Source organism: Macaca fascicularis, chromosome 2, assembly GCF_037993035.2.
Source record: "Macaca fascicularis isolate 582-1 chromosome 2, T2T-MFA8v1.1".
Lineage (NCBI taxonomy): Eukaryota > Metazoa > Chordata > Mammalia > Primates > Cercopithecidae > Macaca > Macaca fascicularis.
In genome coordinates, this window is record NC_088376.1 from 113640016 (window position 1) to 113659207 (window position 19192).

The 19192-nt window shown below is 54.6% G+C and overlaps 3 protein-coding genes across 41 annotated transcripts in view; 2 read left to right on the forward strand and 1 right to left on the reverse strand.

The window, feature by feature from the left end:
- The window catches only part of HEMK1 (HemK methyltransferase 1, mitochondrial release factors N(5)-glutamine), a 39791-nt gene extending 36811 nt beyond the window's left edge, over positions 1-2980 (forward strand). For all 4 annotated transcript variants that reach the window (XM_065540641.2, XM_065540644.2, XM_065540643.2 and 1 more), the window contains one exon: positions 1515-2980. In XM_065540641.2, coding sequence (XP_065396713.1) covers positions 1515-1587 — 73 coding nt within the window. In that variant the 3' untranslated portion in view covers positions 1588-2980. The remainder of the gene's footprint in view (positions 1-1514) is intronic.
- On the reverse strand, positions 1329-6403 carry CISH (cytokine inducible SH2 containing protein). 3 transcript variants are annotated; one of them, XM_005547244.5, is made up of 3 exons: positions 6260-6403; positions 3210-3430; positions 1329-2979 (listed from the first exon to the last, which is right to left on the reverse strand). In XM_005547244.5, the coding sequence occupies exons 1-3, from the start codon at positions 6277-6279 to the stop codon at positions 2444-2446; spliced, it is 777 nt and encodes a 258-aa protein (XP_005547301.1). In that variant the 5' UTR covers positions 6280-6403; the 3' UTR covers positions 1329-2443. The 3 variants fall into 3 exon arrangements, with proteins under 3 accessions (XP_005547301.1, XP_073888437.1, XP_005547300.1); XM_074032336.1 differs by having other exon boundaries at positions 5645-6403; XM_005547243.5 differs by lacking the exon at positions 6260-6403 and adding an exon at positions 5217-5414.
- MAPKAPK3 (MAPK activated protein kinase 3) overlaps positions 6150-19192 on the forward strand; it is a 38944-nt gene continuing 25901 nt past the window's right edge. For 6 of the 34 annotated variants that reach the window (XM_074032329.1, XM_005547246.5, XM_045386188.3 and 3 more), the window contains exons 1-2: positions 11744-11850; positions 12122-12392. Coding sequence is in view for 25 of the 34 variants with exons in the window: in XM_005547246.5 (XP_005547303.2) it covers positions 12174-12392 (219 nt within the window). In the remaining 9 variants the exon portion in view is untranslated. Of the gene's footprint in view, positions 6367-6506; positions 6756-6799; positions 7049-7436; positions 7532-8373; positions 8603-11181; positions 11492-11743; positions 11851-12121; positions 12393-19192 lie in introns of those variants that run through there. The other 28 variants (XM_074032330.1, XM_005547248.5, XM_074032322.1 and 25 more) reach the window with 17 other exon arrangements.

The following is a 19192-nucleotide window of genomic DNA, read 5'->3' on the forward strand; positions in this document are numbered from 1 at the left end:
CAAATCTGGGGTGAAGCAGACAGAGGGGTTACCTCAGGTATTCTGGAAGCAATGAAGCAGCTGAAATTCAGACTGAAGGAATGAGGAACTGCAAATACCCCTGGCTGGGTCATGGTGACCTGAAGGAAGTGTGCCATCTGGCCCTACAGCCAGCCAAGTGCCCAGGCCGCCGCCAGCAACAGGGAAGGCACGTGGCTGGCCACCTGGGTCTGGGCGCCACATCCAGGAAAGACACCCTCCCTCCATCACCCACCTCTTGCCCACTCTCACCAAACGTCAGGCCTATTCTTTGCCATGACAGCCTCCATGTCCCCAGGGTCCTGTGTGAACTCCAAAGTTCTTGCTGTCTATCCTCGTCCTCACCCCTCCCTGTCATCAGCCTGTCACTCCTCACCCCTTCTTGCTCTCAACTTGCCAACAAGTGTCTCTTCTACTCTAAGACTTCTAATTGCTTGAGGGCTGAGACGACAGGAAGGTTAGGATTGTTTCCAGAATAAAGGTTAGAAAGCTTTAGAGAAGCTTTCCTGTGGGGCCCTCAAGCAAAGGTGCAGAAAACTTCAGGACATAGGGAGATTGCAACAGATAGTGTTCCAAAAACAGACAGTGTTCCAAAGTCAGACTGTCTGGCAAAGGAGGGTGTTTTCATTGTAATTGCTCTTCCACACACTTGTGGTGTGCTGAACCCTGAGAGAGAAGAAAGGATGCCCCAATTCCAACCAGTGTGGACCAGAATCCAGACACTCCCACCCCAGGCCAGACTCCGCCAGCTCACTGGCCCCTACCCCGATTCAGTTGCCCTGCCCCACTGCAGAGCAAGCCCTCCTCAGGTCTGTGTGTCAAGAACACGGGCCTCCCAGTCATGCCTCGGTGCCTTTGCACTCACTGTACCTTCTTCTGGGAGAACCAGCCCTAATCTGACTACTGGCTTCCTCATCTCAAGACACTGACCCCAGGAGGGGTCCACAGCTCTCTCCCCCTGGATATTCTCCACTTGTGATTTGGAGTCGGCATTTCTTGTTTACACATCTCTCAGGGCTGGTGCCCCTCTGCCAACCTCCCCCCAGCCCCCGCCTGGTAGTGGCCAGGACAATCACCCTGCAGGCAGTCTAACTGGCCTTCGTCTCCTAGCTCCCATTTCCCAAGGGGACCCAGGGGAGACGACAGGAGAGGCTGCTCCCTGTCTCTTCCACTCCTCAGTGAGTCCCCAGCAGGGACTGCTCAGCCACATAGGGTTTCCGGGCCTCTCCACTAGCCCAGATATCAAATGAGGGCTAATGGTAACAAGATCAAAGGGGACACATTGTGTACACAACTCAAAAGTGGCCCCATTGAAGGCTCCATACATGAAAGGTATCATTTTATTATAGAGGTAATAAAATAAAGAGGTAATAAAGGTATAATATCATTACAGAAATATCAGTGGAAAAGAAAAGACCACCAAGCTGTTCTTTGTTATAATTATTATTTCATGAAGTCTTATCAGATGTGTATTTCTCTCCTTCTCTCACGTGCAGGCACCTTCCTGGGCAGGAAGCAGACCAGCAGAACTGCAGCGGCGGCCCTCAAACCAGCACCCCCTCTTCCTGACAGCACAGGCATTTCCCCAGGGCCTGTGCCACAGTGAGACCAGCTCTATGCAGACACAGCTCTGTCCTGTGAGGGGGTGAGACACAGGCTCTGCTGGGGACTGAGGCTCTGGCTGCATTTTCTTATCTATTGTAGTTGTCCATCCTCCCCAAGTATGGCTGGGGGCAGAAAAGAGTGAACACATTCACAGACAGGTGGGTCAGTGCCAGGACATCCAGGATTGCCTTGGTTCCAGCAACATGTCTCAGGGAAGAACCAGAGAAGCCAGGGCAGAGTTAGGGTCTCTGGACTACCAGGGCTCAGGGCATAGAGGTGGGCTTGGTTCACCCCTGACACCAACCCCAAGGAGAATAAATAAATAAATAGTATATAATTGTGCAGTCCCCTAGCCTGGCTTACCCCTCAACAAGGGGTCACTAGTCATGGTTGACCTCAGTTCCTCTGCCTGTCATCCTCCCAGAAATGGAGGCTGGCTGCTGGTAGGAGTCCTACCCGACCCTGGGGATTGAAAAACCAGGTCTGAGAGTGCCCATACAGTTCAGGTGGCCAGGGCAGGCAAGCGAGTGGAGGTCTGGGCCCAGCCCACAGGTGAGACAAGGTCCTGCCTGTCTCCCCATCCTCTGACACATGGCTCAGTGTAATGAAGCCACATGGGGCCTGGGGGCATTTACCTCCAGGTTGTGTGACACCTCCCCTCTCCCATGCTTTGTTCTTGCTGGCTCTTCCTGGGCCAGCTGCCAGAGGTATGCAGGCACCAGGATGCCTGGAGGAGGGACAGTGGGAGCCCAAGTCCAGCTGGGGCTGATGTCCCCTCCAGGGTGTGACTGGGTGAGGCTGGGCAGGGTGCCCGGCCCAGTCAGAGCTGGAAGGGGTACTGTCGGAGGTAGTCGGCCATGCGCCGGGGCAGTGGCAGGCAGTCCACGTCGGTCACCAGACGGTTGATGACAAGGCGGCACAGGTGTTGCAGGCTGCGGGCACTGCTTCTGCGTACAAAGGGCTGCACCAATTTTAGGTGTACAGCAGTGGCTGGTGGAGGAGCAGGCAGTGCTGGATCATTAGGCGCATCTTCCTTAGGCATAGGCAGGGCCGGGGTGGGAGCAGGATCGGGGCTGTCGCTTCGGGTGTCAGCAGCGCAGGAGGCCACATAGTGCTGCACAAGGCTGACCACATCCGGAAAGGCCAGGATGCGTGGCCTGGACAAGCAGTTGGAGTCCAGACGGAAGCTGGAGTCAGCATACTCAATGCGCACATTGGTGGGGCCACGAGCAGTTTTCACTGACAGTGTGAACAGGTAGCTGGGGTGGGTGCTGTCACGTACTAGGAACGTGCCCTCTGGCATCTTCTGCAGGTGTTGCCGGGCCTCGCTGGCCGTAATGGAACCCCAATACCAGCCTAGGCAAGTGCAGAGGGGGACAAGGGACATAGTGGAAATTAGCTGGGGGTACCAATCCAGGGTAAATCAAGGCAGTGCCTCTCGCTTCACACTTCCCTGGAGAGGGCTGTGCCTCTCCCATCAGACTCTCCTGGGCAGGGCTATGCATCGCAAATCAGACTCAATGGCAGAACTCAGCTTCTTCCACCAGACCACCCAGGAAAAGGCCTGCCTCCCCCCTCAGACTCACCAGATTCCCGAAGGTAGGAGAAGGTCTTGGCTATGCACAGCAGATCCTCCTCGGGGTCCAACACCTTTGGCTCACTCTCTATCTGGGCTGGGGTCCCCTCTGCCACCTCCTCCAGGAAGGCCCCAGCAGGCAAGGGCTGCATGACTGTCTCGAGCAGTTCTAGGGACTGGGCCCACAGGGGCCGCTGCCCAGTCCGCTCCACAGCCAGCAAAGGACGAGGTCTAGAAAGCAGTGGATGAGCAGTGAGTGGAGGACCCATGCTTCTCCCATCTCCAGAGACCCCCCTATGCCCCAGACTAGTTGCATGACCTCTGGCTGGCCCATCTCACTATAAGCCTCAGCTTCCCTTCTACCCAGCCATGGGCTCAGTTAGTCCAGTATCTCATTCCCCACTTGTCATCACAAAAGCCCCCTTGTTTCCATGTGGGGATCCTCTTTTGAAAGATTCTTTTCCACTGCCCTGCATTTACTAAACAGTAATTAATCGATCTCTATTTTACATCAACCAAAAACACAGATCATTCCCTATAGGCATTTCTAATGTTCTTGCCACACTGATAGGATTCAGTGCAAAGTAGCTTCATGTTTGTGCCCTCCTGGCTGAGGTGGGCTGACTAAGTGGCCCACTGATGAACAGTCCTAGTTGAGCGATAGATCTACGATAGACAGGTAGATTTATCCTACAATAGATCTATGTGGGGTCCTCCAGAGAATTCCCAGGATTATGGTAGGCTGCCTGAGGTCACATGCTACCTCCCCATGGATAGGAGTGTCTCTCAGAGGGACCTAGGTCCACAATGGCCAGGACATAGAGACTGAAATAATCCCCTACCCATACAAGTCAGCCTATCCTGGCCTCTGCTTCTCCCAGTGGAGGGTCTGGGGTGGACAGTGGCCTCTAAAGGCACTGGCAAGTCTCACCTCCTGTCAGTATGAGCTTCCACCAAATAGCAGGGACCTAGCCCACACTCCAGATCCCACCCTGGCAAGCCAGCCATATCAGGCTCTATGATCTTGTACAAAGCTTGCTCTTCACTGGGCTTCAGTTTCTCTTTCCCAAAATAAAGGGTCCCACGAACCCATACACTGAGAGGGTCAGTAACACCATATTCTTGGATGGCTGGGGTTGAGGGAACTAAACTGACCAAATTCTGAGTAAGGGGATTTCTCCTAGGGGAAGCCCACCCAGCATGGTGATACTAGGGCTTCCTCCTTGGGAAAGCAGCAGGGACTGGCTCTACTTCCCCAAGAAGACTGCTGCTCCTCCCTCACTCCTTGCAAAATACATCTCCAAGCCTCAGTTCTGGGTCTAGTCCCTGGCTGGGCCTCAGGACACTGAGATAATGAAACCATGGCCTTTCCCTCAAGGACAACCAGACTGGCTGGGGAAGATGGCACTAAGAGTAATTATAATGCAAAGTCATAAAACTGCAGGTGTTGTGGGGGAGTCAGGGTCTGCTTGCTCCTGAGCTGAGTCTTCCAGGACAAAGGAAGGAGCTGGGGGAAGGTACCCCAGGCAGAGAGGACAGCATGGGCAAACAGCGCCAGTATTGCTTGTGAGGCAGGGAGGGGTAGGCAGGAGCCGGTAGCAGGAGCCAGACCTGACTCCTGTGTAGGTTATAGGTGATGCTCTAGGTTCTAATAAATCATGGCCCTATGATCACTCACAGTGAGAAAGGCCACACAACTCTGGCACACCACAGACTGCTAAAAACTGTTCCACACCTACCCTGGCTGTACTGTGGGAGCTCGGAAATCCCTCTTGGAGAACTGGAGGCCAAATTTTGAGATGACCTGCCTGCTGGAGCCCAGAGCTACCTTCCCAGGGGCACGGTTGGTGGCTAGCCAGTCAGGCTGGAACCTCTGTGGGTGGCCATGTCCAGATAGCTTAGCCGGTCCTCAGACAGATTCCACCTGTGGGTGTGGGCACCTCTGGGGCTGACGTGGTAGCTGGGTGTATGAATAGCTGTGTTGATCACCACAAGCTCCTGGTGAGTGACTGTGTACCTGGGCAGGGGTGTGTCCATGGCTGTGTCATCATGGTGGGGACAGTGGCTGGTGTATTCTAGGTACATGTGTGTGCCTGCTTTGGAGCCCAGCAGTCTGTTAAAAACTTTGTTCCCCGACACCCAACACTGGCCCTGAGCTTATAAGGGGGTGCTTAGCTAGGGTAAAAAGTGAAAGAGCCTATGGGACCCCAGAATGCAGGGGGAGGCTCCTGGGGAGGAAGGTAGTGGTGGAGCAGGTGTTCAGGAGTCCCCGAATGCAGACAGGAGGAAGGAACTTGCTGGAGACAGCAAGGGAGAAGTAGTCTTCCCAGCACCTTCATGTCCTCTTCCCTGGCCTCACCTTCCACCCTCCCTCACTTGGCACCAGGCCAGTTGTGATAAGCACAGCCACCCAGTTCTCCCTGAGTGCAGAACACCCATTTATACCTTCTTCTTCTCTCCTTGGAGCTCCCTGAGCTCCTGTCAGATCACCATGGCCAGCATCAGACCCTTTGGTTGAAAGGGTTGCTCCCAAGAGTTGCTGACCATCAGGTGCCAGACTGAGGAAAGGCAAGGATCTCGGGCTGTCTTCCCAAAAAAGAAAAAAGAGCCTATTTGCTAGCCTGGGGCAGGAGAGGGGACACCAGGACAGAGGGGGCCAGGGGCTGGTCCAAGGTTACTAGCAGGCAGGGCAGCCGGCAGGCTAGTGTAGAGTGCTCTGGGCCCAGAAGAAGATCTGGGATTGTTGGCCACATCTTGGTGGACGCCCTGCCGTTGGTGTCCATTTGCTCCAGTGAGAACCCAGGCTGAGCCCACCCCGTAAGTTCCTCCTGTAGCCAGCCAGCCCCCGGTTTCCCAATCCACAGTGGGAATTGAGGTGAGTGTGTGGGGGTGGGGAGTAGGAGTGTCACAGCCCCACACAGAGCCTCGCTCCCGAGGTCTGTCCGCGCTCAGTCACCTCTGGCCCGTCAAGCCCTCCCAATGCCCGGCAGCTAGCACATGGCCCCTGTTCTCCCGTGCGCCCCTCTTGGTGGCCAGGCGGGGGCAGAGAGCCGCGCTTACCCCTGAACGCAGAGGACCATGTCCCCGCGGCAGCGGCGACTCCGGAGTAGGGACTCGGCTGGACGGCGGCGGCGGGAAGTAACCAGTGGGCGCGGAGCGCGTGCAGGGTAGGCTCCCGGGGCGCGCGGGCGCAGGGCAGGGACTGAGAGGCAGTGGCGAGGACCGCCTGCGAGGGCAAGGTGGGGCGGGCCGGACGAGAGGGGCGGGGCGAGCTGCTGCCTAATCCTTTGTCTGCCGCGTCCCAGCCCTTCCCGGAAGCGGCGTCTTCCTAGAACCGCAGGCTGAGCGGTGGGGCCCGGGCGGGGTGCGCGGGCGCAGTCGCCGGGTCTGGGGCCCTGGGCAGTGAAAGGAAATACTTTGACAGATTTCCAAGAACTTTCCAGGAAAACGGGGCGGGGCCCTGCGAGCCGACCAATCGCGACGCTGAAGGTGGAGCCGAGCGGTCGGGGAGGGCCAATAGCAGCGCGTGGACCCGGGGCTGACGCTACCCAGCGGGGTAGGACGGAGAGATCAGTAGGGAAAGACCGGGTGGGGAAAGTTAAGGAGGGGCCCGGGCTCAGCAACCCGCGCCCAGATTGCCTTCTGGCATTCTGCGTCGTTGGGGAACGGCCCTCTTATCTCGCCGTGGAACTCCTGGCAGGGCGGGGGCGGAGTCCCGGCCTCGTCCTCCCTGCTAGCGACTCCTCCAAGGAGGTCTGTCGGCGTGGGCAAACGCCCGGTGTTGGGACGGCCGCTCCTGGACCCTAGGACTCTGTGTGTCGGGTGTCGGATTGGGTGGCATGGGGTGAGGTCTGGAGCGGGACTTAGGGCAGGGTGGGGTGCAGAGGACGGTTCCAGAAATGAGTGGGTCCACTGGGGTCAAGCTGGCGGTCACCACAGCCAGAAAGATCCAGACAAGAACGTTTTCTTTGAGAGTTGAAGGAGAAAGCACATCCCAACTTTTCAAATTCTGGCCGGCCCGGCCAGTCAGGGGAGAAGAGACTACAGATTGAAGGAAGCAAGCAGAGACAGCCCCAGATGGCCCGGACTCTGCGTTGGTGCCCCCCCCCCCCCCAAAAAAAAATGCTGAGAGAGAGAGTCCTGCAGCTCAAAACATTGGGAGATAATCTGGGAGCAGGGTAGTAGAGGTTGGGGCAGGGTGGTGGGGCAGAGTAGTAACACTCGCTCTTATCTACAGGGAGTACTTGCTGCATTTGATCCTCTACAACTGGTGTTGCTCCCGTTATGCAGACGGAAGACAGCCCCAGGGAACAAACGCTAGGAAATGGCAGGGTAAGAGCTTGATCCCAGCTCTGAATCAGAAGCCCACACTCCTACCAGGACCCTCTCCACCTGTTTCAGTTCACTGGATTCACTGTGGAGCATCTATGTGGGGTCTGTGTGACTCTCCTCCAAATCCTTGGGCCAGAAGAACTGTGGGATTTGGAGAGGTCGCAGGTCCACTCCCTACCCCTCACCCCCTCCCAGTGTGTGCACCCAGGGTCCTCAGAAAGGAGGCTAGCTTTGAGATCCTGGGCAGGGATGACAGACCCCTGGCTGTGTTGAAGGGCCTGAACGATAGTGTCCAGGGAAGACAGAGCTCAGCTTGCTCTGCCCAGAATGGCAGAAGGCAAGAGACCTGAAAGCAAAACCCTATGAAACTGGGGGAAAAATGGTTTAAGTTTCAGACTTCAGGGCAGTAACTTCTCTGCAGCTTTCCTAAAGGGAAGCCAGGCTTCATCAGTGCAACTCTGCCAGCCCCCTCCTGAGTTGGTCAGAAGCCAGTTTCTTGGAATGAGGGTAGAGGGGATGGATACCTTATAACCCACCTTGAGGGGTGGGATACCTGGATAGCCTGGTATGGGGTCCCTGTGTGGACCACTGACTTGGCAGTAGGAACTGTCCACTGTCTCATTACTATGAAGACAAAAGGACTTTGCAGCTGCCAGGCAACAGAGTTACAATTTTGAACTTGGGTCTCTTATGGGGCCAAATCCCAGGCTCTCTACCAAAACTATACTTCTTACCCCTCACCATGACTATTCAACTGAACACTTACTATGTGCCAAGCACTCTCAGCAATTTGCAGCCTCATGTCATTGTCACAACTACCACATATTGTCTCCTCTTTACAGGTGTGGAAACTGAGGCATGGAGAGGTTACAATATACCCTAGATCTCCCAACTGGCAAGTAATGGTTGAAGTCAGGAGCCTACACACTTCCTCCTACTTCCTCTGTGGGTGCTGGTGATCTGCCGACTCCTAGACATCCAGCTTTAAGGTCCTCAGTGAAGCTTCTCTGCCCCCAGGCCTGTCAATGTGAGAGCACCATGGGTGTCCCTTTGAAAGCATCTCCTACAGAGGTCAGTGATTATGCGGTCTATGTGTAAACCAAAGGGTCCCAAGGGTTTTGGCCTTCCAACTAGTTTTGTGCATGCGTGACTATGACAGCACTGCGCACCTCACCTGCATGCTGGGAATAGTGATGTGCCCCTGTTCTGCCCCAAGTGCCTGCCTCAGGCATTGTGGGTCCCTCTGGCCAACTTAGTAGTTAATTCTCCTGCCCTGGCTGCTCCCTAGAAGCCCTGGCTCTGATTGCTGGGCCCACACTGCCACCTAGCGGTGCCACCTCTCATGCCCTCACTAGCCAAATCTCCATGGATTCCTCCCTTCTAGGATACCCTCCCCTGCACTCCGGGGATTGACCTTACTGCAAGATTCCCCTGCCCCTCCCTACCCAGAACAATCACAAAATGAGTCACAAGAATACACAGCAGTGCCTTCCCCAAAGTCTCCCTCATTTGTCCTCTATCCTTTCATCATGTGCAGCCTCCCCTCTTCAGGAAGGACATAATGTGTGTGTGTGTGTGTGTGTGTGTGTGTGTGTGTGTGTGTGTGTGTGTGTGTGTGTAGGATTTAGCCACCTTCACTTTAAGCTATTCCAAGGTCTCTGTCCCCTTGGACACACAGCTATATGAAGGACTATGTGGCAGAGTCTGCCACCATGAACCCACTCCTGACCAGGCCTAGCCATCCCACATGCCAAATCCTCCCATCATAGTGGAGGGGATGTGGCAGGTGGTTGCTGGAACATGAGCACTAAGGGAAAACCACATATTCTGACTTTCCTGGGCTAAGTGAGTAGTTGCAAGTCATCTCTCTGATGGACCCATGTGGGGAATGCGTGTGCCTATGAATGCGTGTGCCTATGGAAACTGGTTATAGGGACTGGGAGGGGAGAAGCAGCACCTTTGCTTACTTTTCATACTTCTGTATAATTTGAATTAATGACAATGAGCAAGTTTTACTTATGCAATTTAAAATTTTAATAAAAAGAGACAAGCTTAAAAATACAATTATAAAATTTTTAGAGCAATTATACTCTAACTCCATTTTAAAGAAACGAGACATCTTCACATAACATTCAGTGAGATGCCTTTGGCTGAGGCAAGGAGCCAGCCTCCACCCTCAGCTGCCTAGCCTTCTACTCATCCAGAATGACATCTTGCTCAGCCTCAGGTTCACCAGGCTCAAACTAGTTGCCTTTACAGAGCAGAGCCTTCTTCAGTGCCCCCAGCAGTAGAAGCTTCCAGATCATAGGGCTTTCTAAGAGGCTCTGAGATCTTGAATCAGATTCTTAGGTTGGGCTCAGGGACATCAGTCCTGGGTCCAGCTGGGCATAAATGCGTGTGTGTGTGCACATGTGCATGTGTATCTGTGTACATGTGTGTTATATGAATGTGTATTTACACATGTATATTATATGCATGTGTATGCACATGTGTAAAGGTGTGACTGCATGTGTACATGTGTGAGAGTACGTTTGTACATGTGGCTGTGCGAGGAGCCAGAAAGGACTAGGAGAGGAGGCCATGGTTTGAGGATAAGAGCCCAGCCCTGAGGTTGTGCTTTGGAGTTGGAATGGGGGCTCTGTCATGACAGCTGCTGACCTCAGACAGGTCACCTAACCTCTCTGGGCTTTTCTGTCCTGTGTGTCTGTAGCGTGGGGCAGAAGGGATAGTGTGACCTCCTCCAGTCTCTGTAAGGTCAGGGGGTTCCAGGGAGAGCACCTACCCAGCATCTGGTCTACAAGAAGTGTTCACTATGGCCAGCTGAGGCTATTGTCTGGAGCCTCCTGCTTCACTGAATACTGCTAGCCTGAAGGTCGCCTGAAAGAAATAGGGGCAGAGCCCCCAAACCCGTCTCCACTCAACATCTGCACACAGGGGGTACCCACGAATAAGTTGTAGCATCCTTTCAGTCACTCATTCACTCATTCATTCAGAGGACGAGCATCTTTCCAAGAGCTACTTCTCTGATGAGGCTGGACATGCAGCCCAGGGGTCCGTGAGTGTGTGTGTGTTAACCAGTGGGGCTGAGGGGAAGGCACTCACTAGGCCTAAATTCCGACGCCAGGAGTAGGATGGCTGGGAGATGCCTCTGAGTGGGACCGAGGTCCTGGTACCTGCAGTCCTGTAGATGGCCTGTAGATGACAGCAGAGGCCCACGCAGAGCCCCTGCCCTGAGCCGCAACCTTCCCAGTCCCAAGTGAACCAGCTCGCTCAGGTCCCTCAGCTTCCGGATTGGGGGAGTGATGTGCTGTGCGCGAGTAGCTCAGATCTGTCCCAGGAGACAGCCACAGCCACCCTCCCTATGGCTCTAGACAAGTTGTTTTCTCCCCAGGGGCCCCAGTTTCCTCATCTGTGAAATGAGAGCTGTTTAACAGCCGGTGTTGGGAAAACTGGCTCAAAATACATAATGTGGTCTAAGATGGGCTTAACAGAGACTTAAATGTGCAAGGCAAAACTAGAAAGCTAATGGAGAATATCTGTCACTCGGATGGGGGGCAGAGACTTTGTAAACACGACGCCAAAAGCCCAAACCATAAAGTGAAAAGTTGGCGGATCTGACTAAATGGCAACTCGGGATTTCTGGTCCCCAGGACGCTGTATATACCAAAGGGAAGCAACGAGTCAAGCGGGAGCTGCACAAAAGGGGACAGTCGCCAGTGCTGGAGACGCCCAGAGCCACCAGAGGCTAAAGAGTGGCGAATTCAACAACGACGAGATGCCACTTCCCTCGGCATGTTGGCAAAAATTAAAAAGTTGAGTACTCTGAGGGTTGGCCACCACTAGGCAAGTCGGAAGCCTAGCAAGCCATACTGGAGGGCCACTTGGCAGCGTGCAGAGCAAACACCTGACTCAAGGAGAGCTTTCAAGAGAAAGAAGACGTCCTGCGCTGTCACGTTCTAGGTCGCGAATAAAACCCGGGACCCGCACAGTAGCGGACTGCCAGTGCAGGAGCCTCCCTGGGTATCCCTGGAAACCGAGGAAGTTACCGCCCCCTCGGGAAGCCACGCCTCCTATTTTTTTCCGGCTCGGGGGCGGGACCCAGTCGAGGCCCGCCTGGCCCTTTAAGGCTGACCTAGCGGGGCCCCAAGTTGGGATGACGCGCAAGGAGCTGGGGGTGGAGGGCGGGGGAGGTCACGTGGGCGCCGGCAGCGCGACTCTCGGCCCTGGGCGCTCTGCGGCCGCCAGCTCCCGCGACCGCCGCCCCTGCCCTTCGCTGGTGCCTCAGCAAGGTGCGTTGCCGCCAGGTACGCCCTCGCCAGGTACGCCTTCCTGGGTCCCCTCTGCGGCCTCCTCCGGGGACCTCGCGGCCATTAGGCGCCCGGCCCCTTCCCTTCTTAACACGTGCCCAGGCGGCGCTCGCTTGTACCCGGCCGCGCGACCACCGCCCCCTGCGGCAAGTCTGTACTCTCTGGCCGTTCGTCCCTCACTCCCAGCTTGCCCCAGGCTAGCAGCCCAGCCCAGTTCAGAGGCTCCAAAGCTGGGGTGTGTTGGAAAAGTCTGGGCTGGACTCACTCTTCCCCTTTCCCCCAGGTGCCACTAGAAGCGCCAGGCTGGGGCCGCCTCTGAGCGCCCCGCGGGGGCCATGGATGGTGAAACAGCAGATGAGCAGGGGGGCCCTGTGCCCCCGTCAGTTGCACCCGGCGGACCCAGCTTGGGCGGTGCTCCGGGGGGGCGGCGGGAGCCCAAGAAGTACGCAGTGACCGACGACTACCAGTTGTCCAAGCAGGTGCTGGGCCTGGGTGTGAACGGCAAGGTGCTGGAGTGCTTCCATCGGCGCACTGGGCAGAAGTGTGCCCTGAAGGTCAGTGAGCCCTCACTGAGGCCTGGGCTATCCTGGAGGGTCCACAGCGGAAGCCTGTGGGTGAAGCTGTGTCTAGCGCCCCTGCTAAGCTTCCTATGCTCAGCAACATGTTTCATCCTCATACTCTCCTGTAAGGTCAGGCTCGTGGTCCTCCCTACTTTACAGATGGGGAAACTGAGGTGTAGTCTAGCTAAGCTTTGGGTGTCCCAGTGAGCAAGGGGTGGAGTCAGTATGGCTAGAGCTGCTGTACCCGGAAGCAGGGAAGGGGTGACTCCTGACTCTGGGGTTCTGGCTGGACCCATGTGTTCAGGCCCAAAGGGGGTCTCTTGTTCAGCTTGGCTGCCCCTTCCATGTGAAGCTCCTTTGACTGGAATGGATCTGTTTCCCTTTGCTGGAAGCTGAGCCCTCACCAAGGCTTGGGTGGGGCTGCTTCTTCCCTGTGGCCCCTGCCTGTCTGGGCCGGAGTGGTGTGAGCCTCCCAGGGCTGGCCAGAAGACAAGGCTGATGCCCACTGCACCTGTGGAGCCTCAGGAGGCTGCTGATGGACTCCTGTCGAGTCACTGGTCCCCTGTTGAAAGGGACAGGCCCTGGTCCAACCCACCCCTGGTTCCTGGGCAGAGGGCGGGCCAGCCATCTAACTACTTCAGACTATAGGCTCCCTGGAGACCTGGCATGCTGATATAGGTGGCATGGTGGGGATCAGGGGGATGCGGGGGTTGGGTACCTAGTTCTAGCTTAAGGCATACATCTGGGCCTTGGGCCACACCCCATACCCAGAATTCCTTGAATCTGTCATCTCTGGGGTCTTTACTCATCTGTAGCTTGTGCCAATGGATAGGTAGAGCATGGCAGGGATAGTGACTCCTGGAGGCTAGAAGTACAGCAAAGGCCCTTCTCAATTTTTTTTTTTTTTTTTTTTTTGAGACAGAGTCTTGCTCTGTCGCCCAAGCTGGAGTGCAGTGGCGCAATCTTGGCTCACTGCAAGCTCCGCCTCCCGGGTTCACGCCATTCTCCTGCCTCAGCCTCCTCAGTAGCTGGGACTACAGGCACCCGCCACAGCGCCCGGCTAATTTTTTGTATTTTTAATAGAGACGGGGTTTCACCATGGTCTCAATCTCCTGACCTTGTGATCTGCCCGCCTCAGCCTCCCAAAGTGCTGGGATTACAGGCTGAGCCACCATGCCCGGCCAGCCCTTCTCATTTTACAAAAGATTTTTTTTTTGTTGTTTTTTTGAGACTCCGTCTCCCTCTGGAGCTCCGTCTCCGGCTCTGTTGCCAGGCTAGAGTGCAGTGGCACGATCTTGGCTCACTGCAACCTCCACCTCCCAGGTTCAAGTGATTTTCCTGCCTCAGCCTCCCAAGTAGCTGGGACTGCAGGTGTGTGCCACCATGCCCAGCTAATTTTTTGTATTTTTAATAGAGACAGGGTTTCACCATATTGGCCAGAATGGTCTCGATCTCTTGACCTCGTGATCTGCCTGCCTCGGCCTCCCGAAGTGCTGGGATTATAGGCGTGAGCCACTGCACCTGGCCTTTACACAACTTTTAATTATGAGTCCAAGTGCAGAGTCCTCTAGATATGGCTAATAGGTATCCTGTGTTTGCCAGTTTCATGACCTTGTATGATATCCCAGACTCTTGAAGCCAGGTTTCTGCATCTATTCATGGGGAAAGATAAGGAGTTGTTGTGAAGATGAAATGAGATTATACGTTTAAAGCACTTGGTACAGGACCTGATACAGGTCTGGAGAGGTTACAGGACTTATTTAAAGCACAGGATCTTAAAGCATCTGAGCAGGGAGCTGGGCCCAGCTCTCTGTGTCTTTCCCAGGACCACTAGGGCCAACAGAGGAGGTTGTCTCCGAGACTGCCTTGGAGGGGATCATGCGGATGGTTCTAGGAGAGGATCAGGGTTGGGCTGGTGGGGCTGGGCCCCAGGTATAGCTTCTTTGCCCACTAACCCAGCAGTCGAATGGGGTGCGGGAGATTTTCAGAGTCTCAGGAATGGGATTCTCTGAGTCTTTTAGGGAAAAAGTGACTCTTCTGAGGGCAGACTGGGATTCTGAGGGCAGATGGGGATAAGGGGATGAGGAATGAGAGTTTTCATCCCCCTCTGGGCACCATTTAGCCCTTCCACCTGTGCTATGATTGAGGGCAGTCTGGGTGGTGAGGGATTGAGGCCAGAGACCCACTTCTTAATACCAAGGCTTTGGCCCTGTGGGCCAAGACTGAGCTCTGACCAGCCCCTGTGGTGTCCAGATGCTGTGGGTGAGTCAGGGATGGGGTGGGAGATGAGAATTTGTAGGCCCACACAGTGCCAGTTATAAGTAAGGCTGGACTTAACCCCTTCCCCATAGATGCTATGTCTGATGAGTGACTTGGGGTAACTTCTGACTGCAGGAACTTCCATAGCACCTCATCAGTGCTCCCCTTGTTCTGGACTGGGAATTGGGTCAGGCCTGGAGTGGGTTTCCCTCTGTACCCCTTTATGGGTGAGCATGGCTGGGGCTACTAGCGTGGGACCTTCAGGATCTGGCCCTAAATTGGCACTCAAAGGGGACATGGATTAGATGTGGCTCCCACTCCAGGACCTTCCTGTTCTTGGTATCCCTAGTGACCAAGCCTAGAAGTCACTACCCAGCTAAGTAGGCATTTACTATCTCCCAATATTGGGCTAAGCACAACCTCTGGTACAGTCATTTTACCTGTCTTGTGAGTGGTAGCTGTGGCCATGAGGAGGAAGGTGGCACTTCCCCACTTATAGCTTCTGCCCATTGCCCAGGAGGGCCAGGACCTGGGGACCTCAGTGCATGGGCAGGCCTGGGCCCAGGGAGCTTAGCCAGCTCGTGATGGATCACAGTCCTTTCCTTACATCTGCCTAGCCCTCTCCCCCCAGTTGCCCCAGCTCAGCGTAGGCAACAGTTATGGGCTCTGTGTCTTTCTGCCTCCCTGGTGATGTGCCCCAGGTTACCAGGCTGGCCTGTCCTTGTTTTATAACCTGAACTTGTTCAGGCCATCTCTGCCCATTTGTCTCATGCTCATTCTCTTGACTCTGTTGCAGCAAGATGGCAGATAGTGCTTAACAGGAAGCCTGAAACTCAGCAAATACTCATGAAACAGGAAGAGCTGTGGCCACTGTCCCTGTAACTGTTGCTATTCTGTGGAGGCCCTAGAGGAACAGGTCCCTCCCTCCCAGGGAGCTGGGCCTCTTCTGCTTTCCCTTAGCCCCTGACCACCTGCTAGGTTCATCTTGGCCTCAGTCATACTCAGTGGCTCCCTCCCAAGGCTACCTTCTGCTGCCAGTGCAGCCATTCTACTCCATTCTACTCTGAGCACTCATTGCTGTCCTCTTGGCAGGAACTGGAGGACTGCCTTTCTTGGAGAGGGTGTATGGGCCAGGCAGTCCTCCAGTGTCTGTTCCTCCTGACCTCTTGCTTGTGCCCTCTCCCAGGCTTAACTAGTTAATTAGTACCCTTCAGCTTTCCCTTTAACTGGGCACAGCCCTGCAGATTTATCACAAATCAGTTACCCCACCACATCCAAGACCCAGTCCCTCAAACTTTATCGTATATGTGAAAATTGGGACCCAAAGTGAGTCACATGGCTTGAAGTGGGAGGTGTAGCAGAGGCCATAATTTTCTCTCCTCCTGATTTCCTGCCCAGCCCTCTTGTGGTTTTTGGCCTCTTGGCAGGCAAAAGTGACCATGGCACTTAGTATCTCTAAATGAAAGCAATAGACTGGGTGCAGTGGCTCGTGCCTATAATCCCAGCACTTTGGGAGGCTGAGGCAGGAGAATTACTTGAGTCCAGGAGTTTAAGACCAGTCCTGGCAACATAGTAAGACCCCTATCTCTATACAAAATTAAAAAATTAGGGCTGGGTATGATGGCTTATGCCTGTAATCCCAGCACTTTGGGAGGCCAAGGTGGGAGGATCACTTGAAGTCCGGAGTTCGAGACCAGCCTGGCCAACCTGGCGAAACCGTGTCTCTACTAAAAATACAAAAATTAGCTGAACACAGTGACTAGCGCCTGTAATCCCAGCTGCTGGGGAGGCTGAGGCAGGAGAATCGCTTGAACCCGGGAGGCGTAGGTTGCCGTGAGCCGAGATCACGCCACTGCACTCTAGCCTGGGTGAGAGAGTGAGACTGTGTCTCAGGAAAAAAAAAAAAAAATTAGCCAGGTGTGGTGGCACACACCTGCAGTCCCAGCTACTCAAGAGGCTGAGGTGGGAAGATTGCTTGAGCCTAGGGGTTTGAGGCTGCAGTGAGCTGTGGTCATGCCACTGTACTCCAGTCCGGGTGACAGAGTGAGACCTGTCTCAAACATTGAAAGAAAGAAAAGCAATAAAAGGCCTTACGGAGACATAATGGTGGGGTCTTCTTTCCTGCCCCTGTGTTCTGGACTGTGGGGCTGGGAGCTCTTCCCCTCTGACCCCTAAAACATGTTGGAAGCTCTTCTGGGCTCCCAGTGCCCTCTTCCCTTCTTTGTTAAGGAGAGTAGAGTGGTGGGGTGGTGGATCCACATGTCCAGGAGACCCCTGCAGAGTCCTCTGGGTCAAGTCTCTGTAGCAGGCATCTTCCTTCTCGTTCCCAGGATCTGGGAGGTTGCTGGAGCTGCCTTCTCTGGGATAGTTTCCTTCCCCTTGATGCCAGTTGGCTTCCGTGAGCCAGGCTGCTCTGCATGTGGGATCTCAGTGATGCCCCAAAGCACAACACAGAAGAGGGCATATTTCTCCTGACAGATAGGAAACTAAGCTCTGGAAACCAGGAGGAGATCTCACAGGGATTTGAGATTACACAGGGATTTGGGGACTTGGCTGTATATGTTCTGAGTCTCTAATTGTGGCATTCAAAGCCTCTGCAGTCCAACCCACCTCCCTTTTCTACCTTAGGTGACATCTTTCCTTCTCCAGCACTGAAGACTTTCTTCCCATCTGTCAAGATTCAGCCCCAGTGCCACCTCTTCCAGGAAGCTGCCCAGAGTTCCTGGCTTTGGGGCAATGGAACCTTCTTTGTTTGACCCCTAAAGCCATAATACTCCCCTTTGACTCAAAGCACCTTTATAGCACCTGGGCCCAAGGCCTGGCATGTATCGGGGACTCATGAGTGCTTATGAAAATAACCAGGCTCTGGCCCCTCTGAGCTTTGGAAGGAGCATCAGGAACTGGACTTTTTCCAGGTTACACCTTCTCCACAGGAGAGGGGTTCTTGGATTGCAGCTCAGAGATAAGCCACAGAGAAATGTTATTTCTCCTCTCCTAAAGTCTGAGAATTCACATTGTTATTGGAATCTAACAGTTCCACTGCCTCAACAGACCTCATGGGGAATTCCTGGGAGAAAGGAAATGCCCATTCATGAGGCCGTTTCTGCCCACTGCCTGCTGTCCAGGCTGCACCTCTGAGTAGACAGAGGGTATAACCAGAATGCCGAAAGGAAGATAGAACATGATGGATGCAGAGACTGGGAAGCAGTGGATCCAGAGCCCAGTACCCTGGATGCCTCACTCTCCCTGGGGGGATGGTGCCCACTGCTCCATGGGTGAGGCTGGCCTGTTGGGGCTAGTGCTGTTGAGCTGGATTTGAAGCCAGGTGAAGCTGCTAGGCAAGCCAGGCCCTTCTTCATTTGGCAGCCACCAACCCCTCACCTACCATCTCCAGACCGGTCAGATCAGCCTCTGCAGGGCCACCCATTAGAGTCAACAAATCAGGAGGCACATGGAGGGCCTGGCAGCCCTGTACAACAGAGTCCCTTAAAATAGTTTCACTGCCCCCTGCGTTCTCCCAACGCTGCTCCTTACCTGGAAGGAAAGAATCTGAGGAGCCAGAGTGTTAACTGCCAGGGATGGGCAATTTGCTTTTTCATGAAGATCCTGGGGAGGGCATCAAACCCTACAAAATACAAATAGTGGAATTTTAGGCAGAGGTTGATTGTTCTGAGATGGTTCATACCGTGCCTGGCTGGCCTTGCTTACTGTTTTCGAAGCTGTGCTACCGGCCTACTCTGAGGATCACCTCTGCTGGGGCTTCTAGGATCTTTCCCCATCCCATCTAGGAGCTGATGCCAGCTCTCCAGGATTCAGGCCTTGGTGCTGTGGATTCTGATACCCCCATAAACGGCTAACAGTTTTTCACAGCATTCTGCCCAGCAGGTCCTGTCCACAGTGCACAACGATGCACAGCATGAGTTATCTTACCTAACTCTTATCACTCCCATTATATGGATGAGGTTCAGAGGTCAGCAACTTGCCCAAAGTGCACAACTAGTGGGTAGCAGGGCTGAGCTGTGAGCCTAGGCAGTTTGATGCCAGAGTCCTACCATCTAAGTCATCTCACTCCTCATGCAAGTCTGTGGGAACACGGGAGGGTCTCTGAGACTTGGCCCTTGGAGGGATGCTGGCATTGTCCTCTCTGCTCCACTGGGATCCCTGGCAGCCCCAGCTGGGCCCTGAGTGTTGCTGCCAGTGTCTGCCTACATCTGCCCAGTCCTCCTCACTGTATGGAACTCTATGCCAGTGATTGGACAGGTGGCAGTCCCATGAGGCCAGCACACAAGGACCATGATGACTGTGGAGGCCACCTCAGAAAGGTCATGTGCCTTTTCCCAGGCCTTGTGAGTCTCAGGCAAGTGGAGCTGAGCAGAGCCCAGAGCACCACGGGCAGGAAGTCAGACTGGTGAGTGGGCGAGTGGAAACTGTATCTGGGCTGGGCCAGCTAGGAGAGGCTTCCTGGAAGAGGTTGCCAGTTTAATCCAGACCTCTGGTTTGAGAAGGATGTGGATGACAGAGGAAGGCACAGGGTG

What these genes read in the sequence shown, in the direction of transcription:
- CISH (XM_005547243.5), bottom strand. Translation starts at nt 5,284, where the DNA reads ATGTACCTAGAATACACCAGCCACTGTCCCCACCATGATGACACAGCC. An exon ending in ATGGACACACCCCTGCCCAG is followed by an intron (nt 3,431 to 5,216) that starts GTACACAGTCAC and finishes ACTGCTTTCTAG; the next exon opens with ACCTCGTCCTTTGCTGGCTG. An exon ending in CTCCTACCTTCGGGAATCTG is followed by an intron (nt 2,980 to 3,209) that starts GTGAGTCTGAGG and finishes GCACTTGCCTAG; the next exon opens with GCTGGTATTGGGGTTCCATT.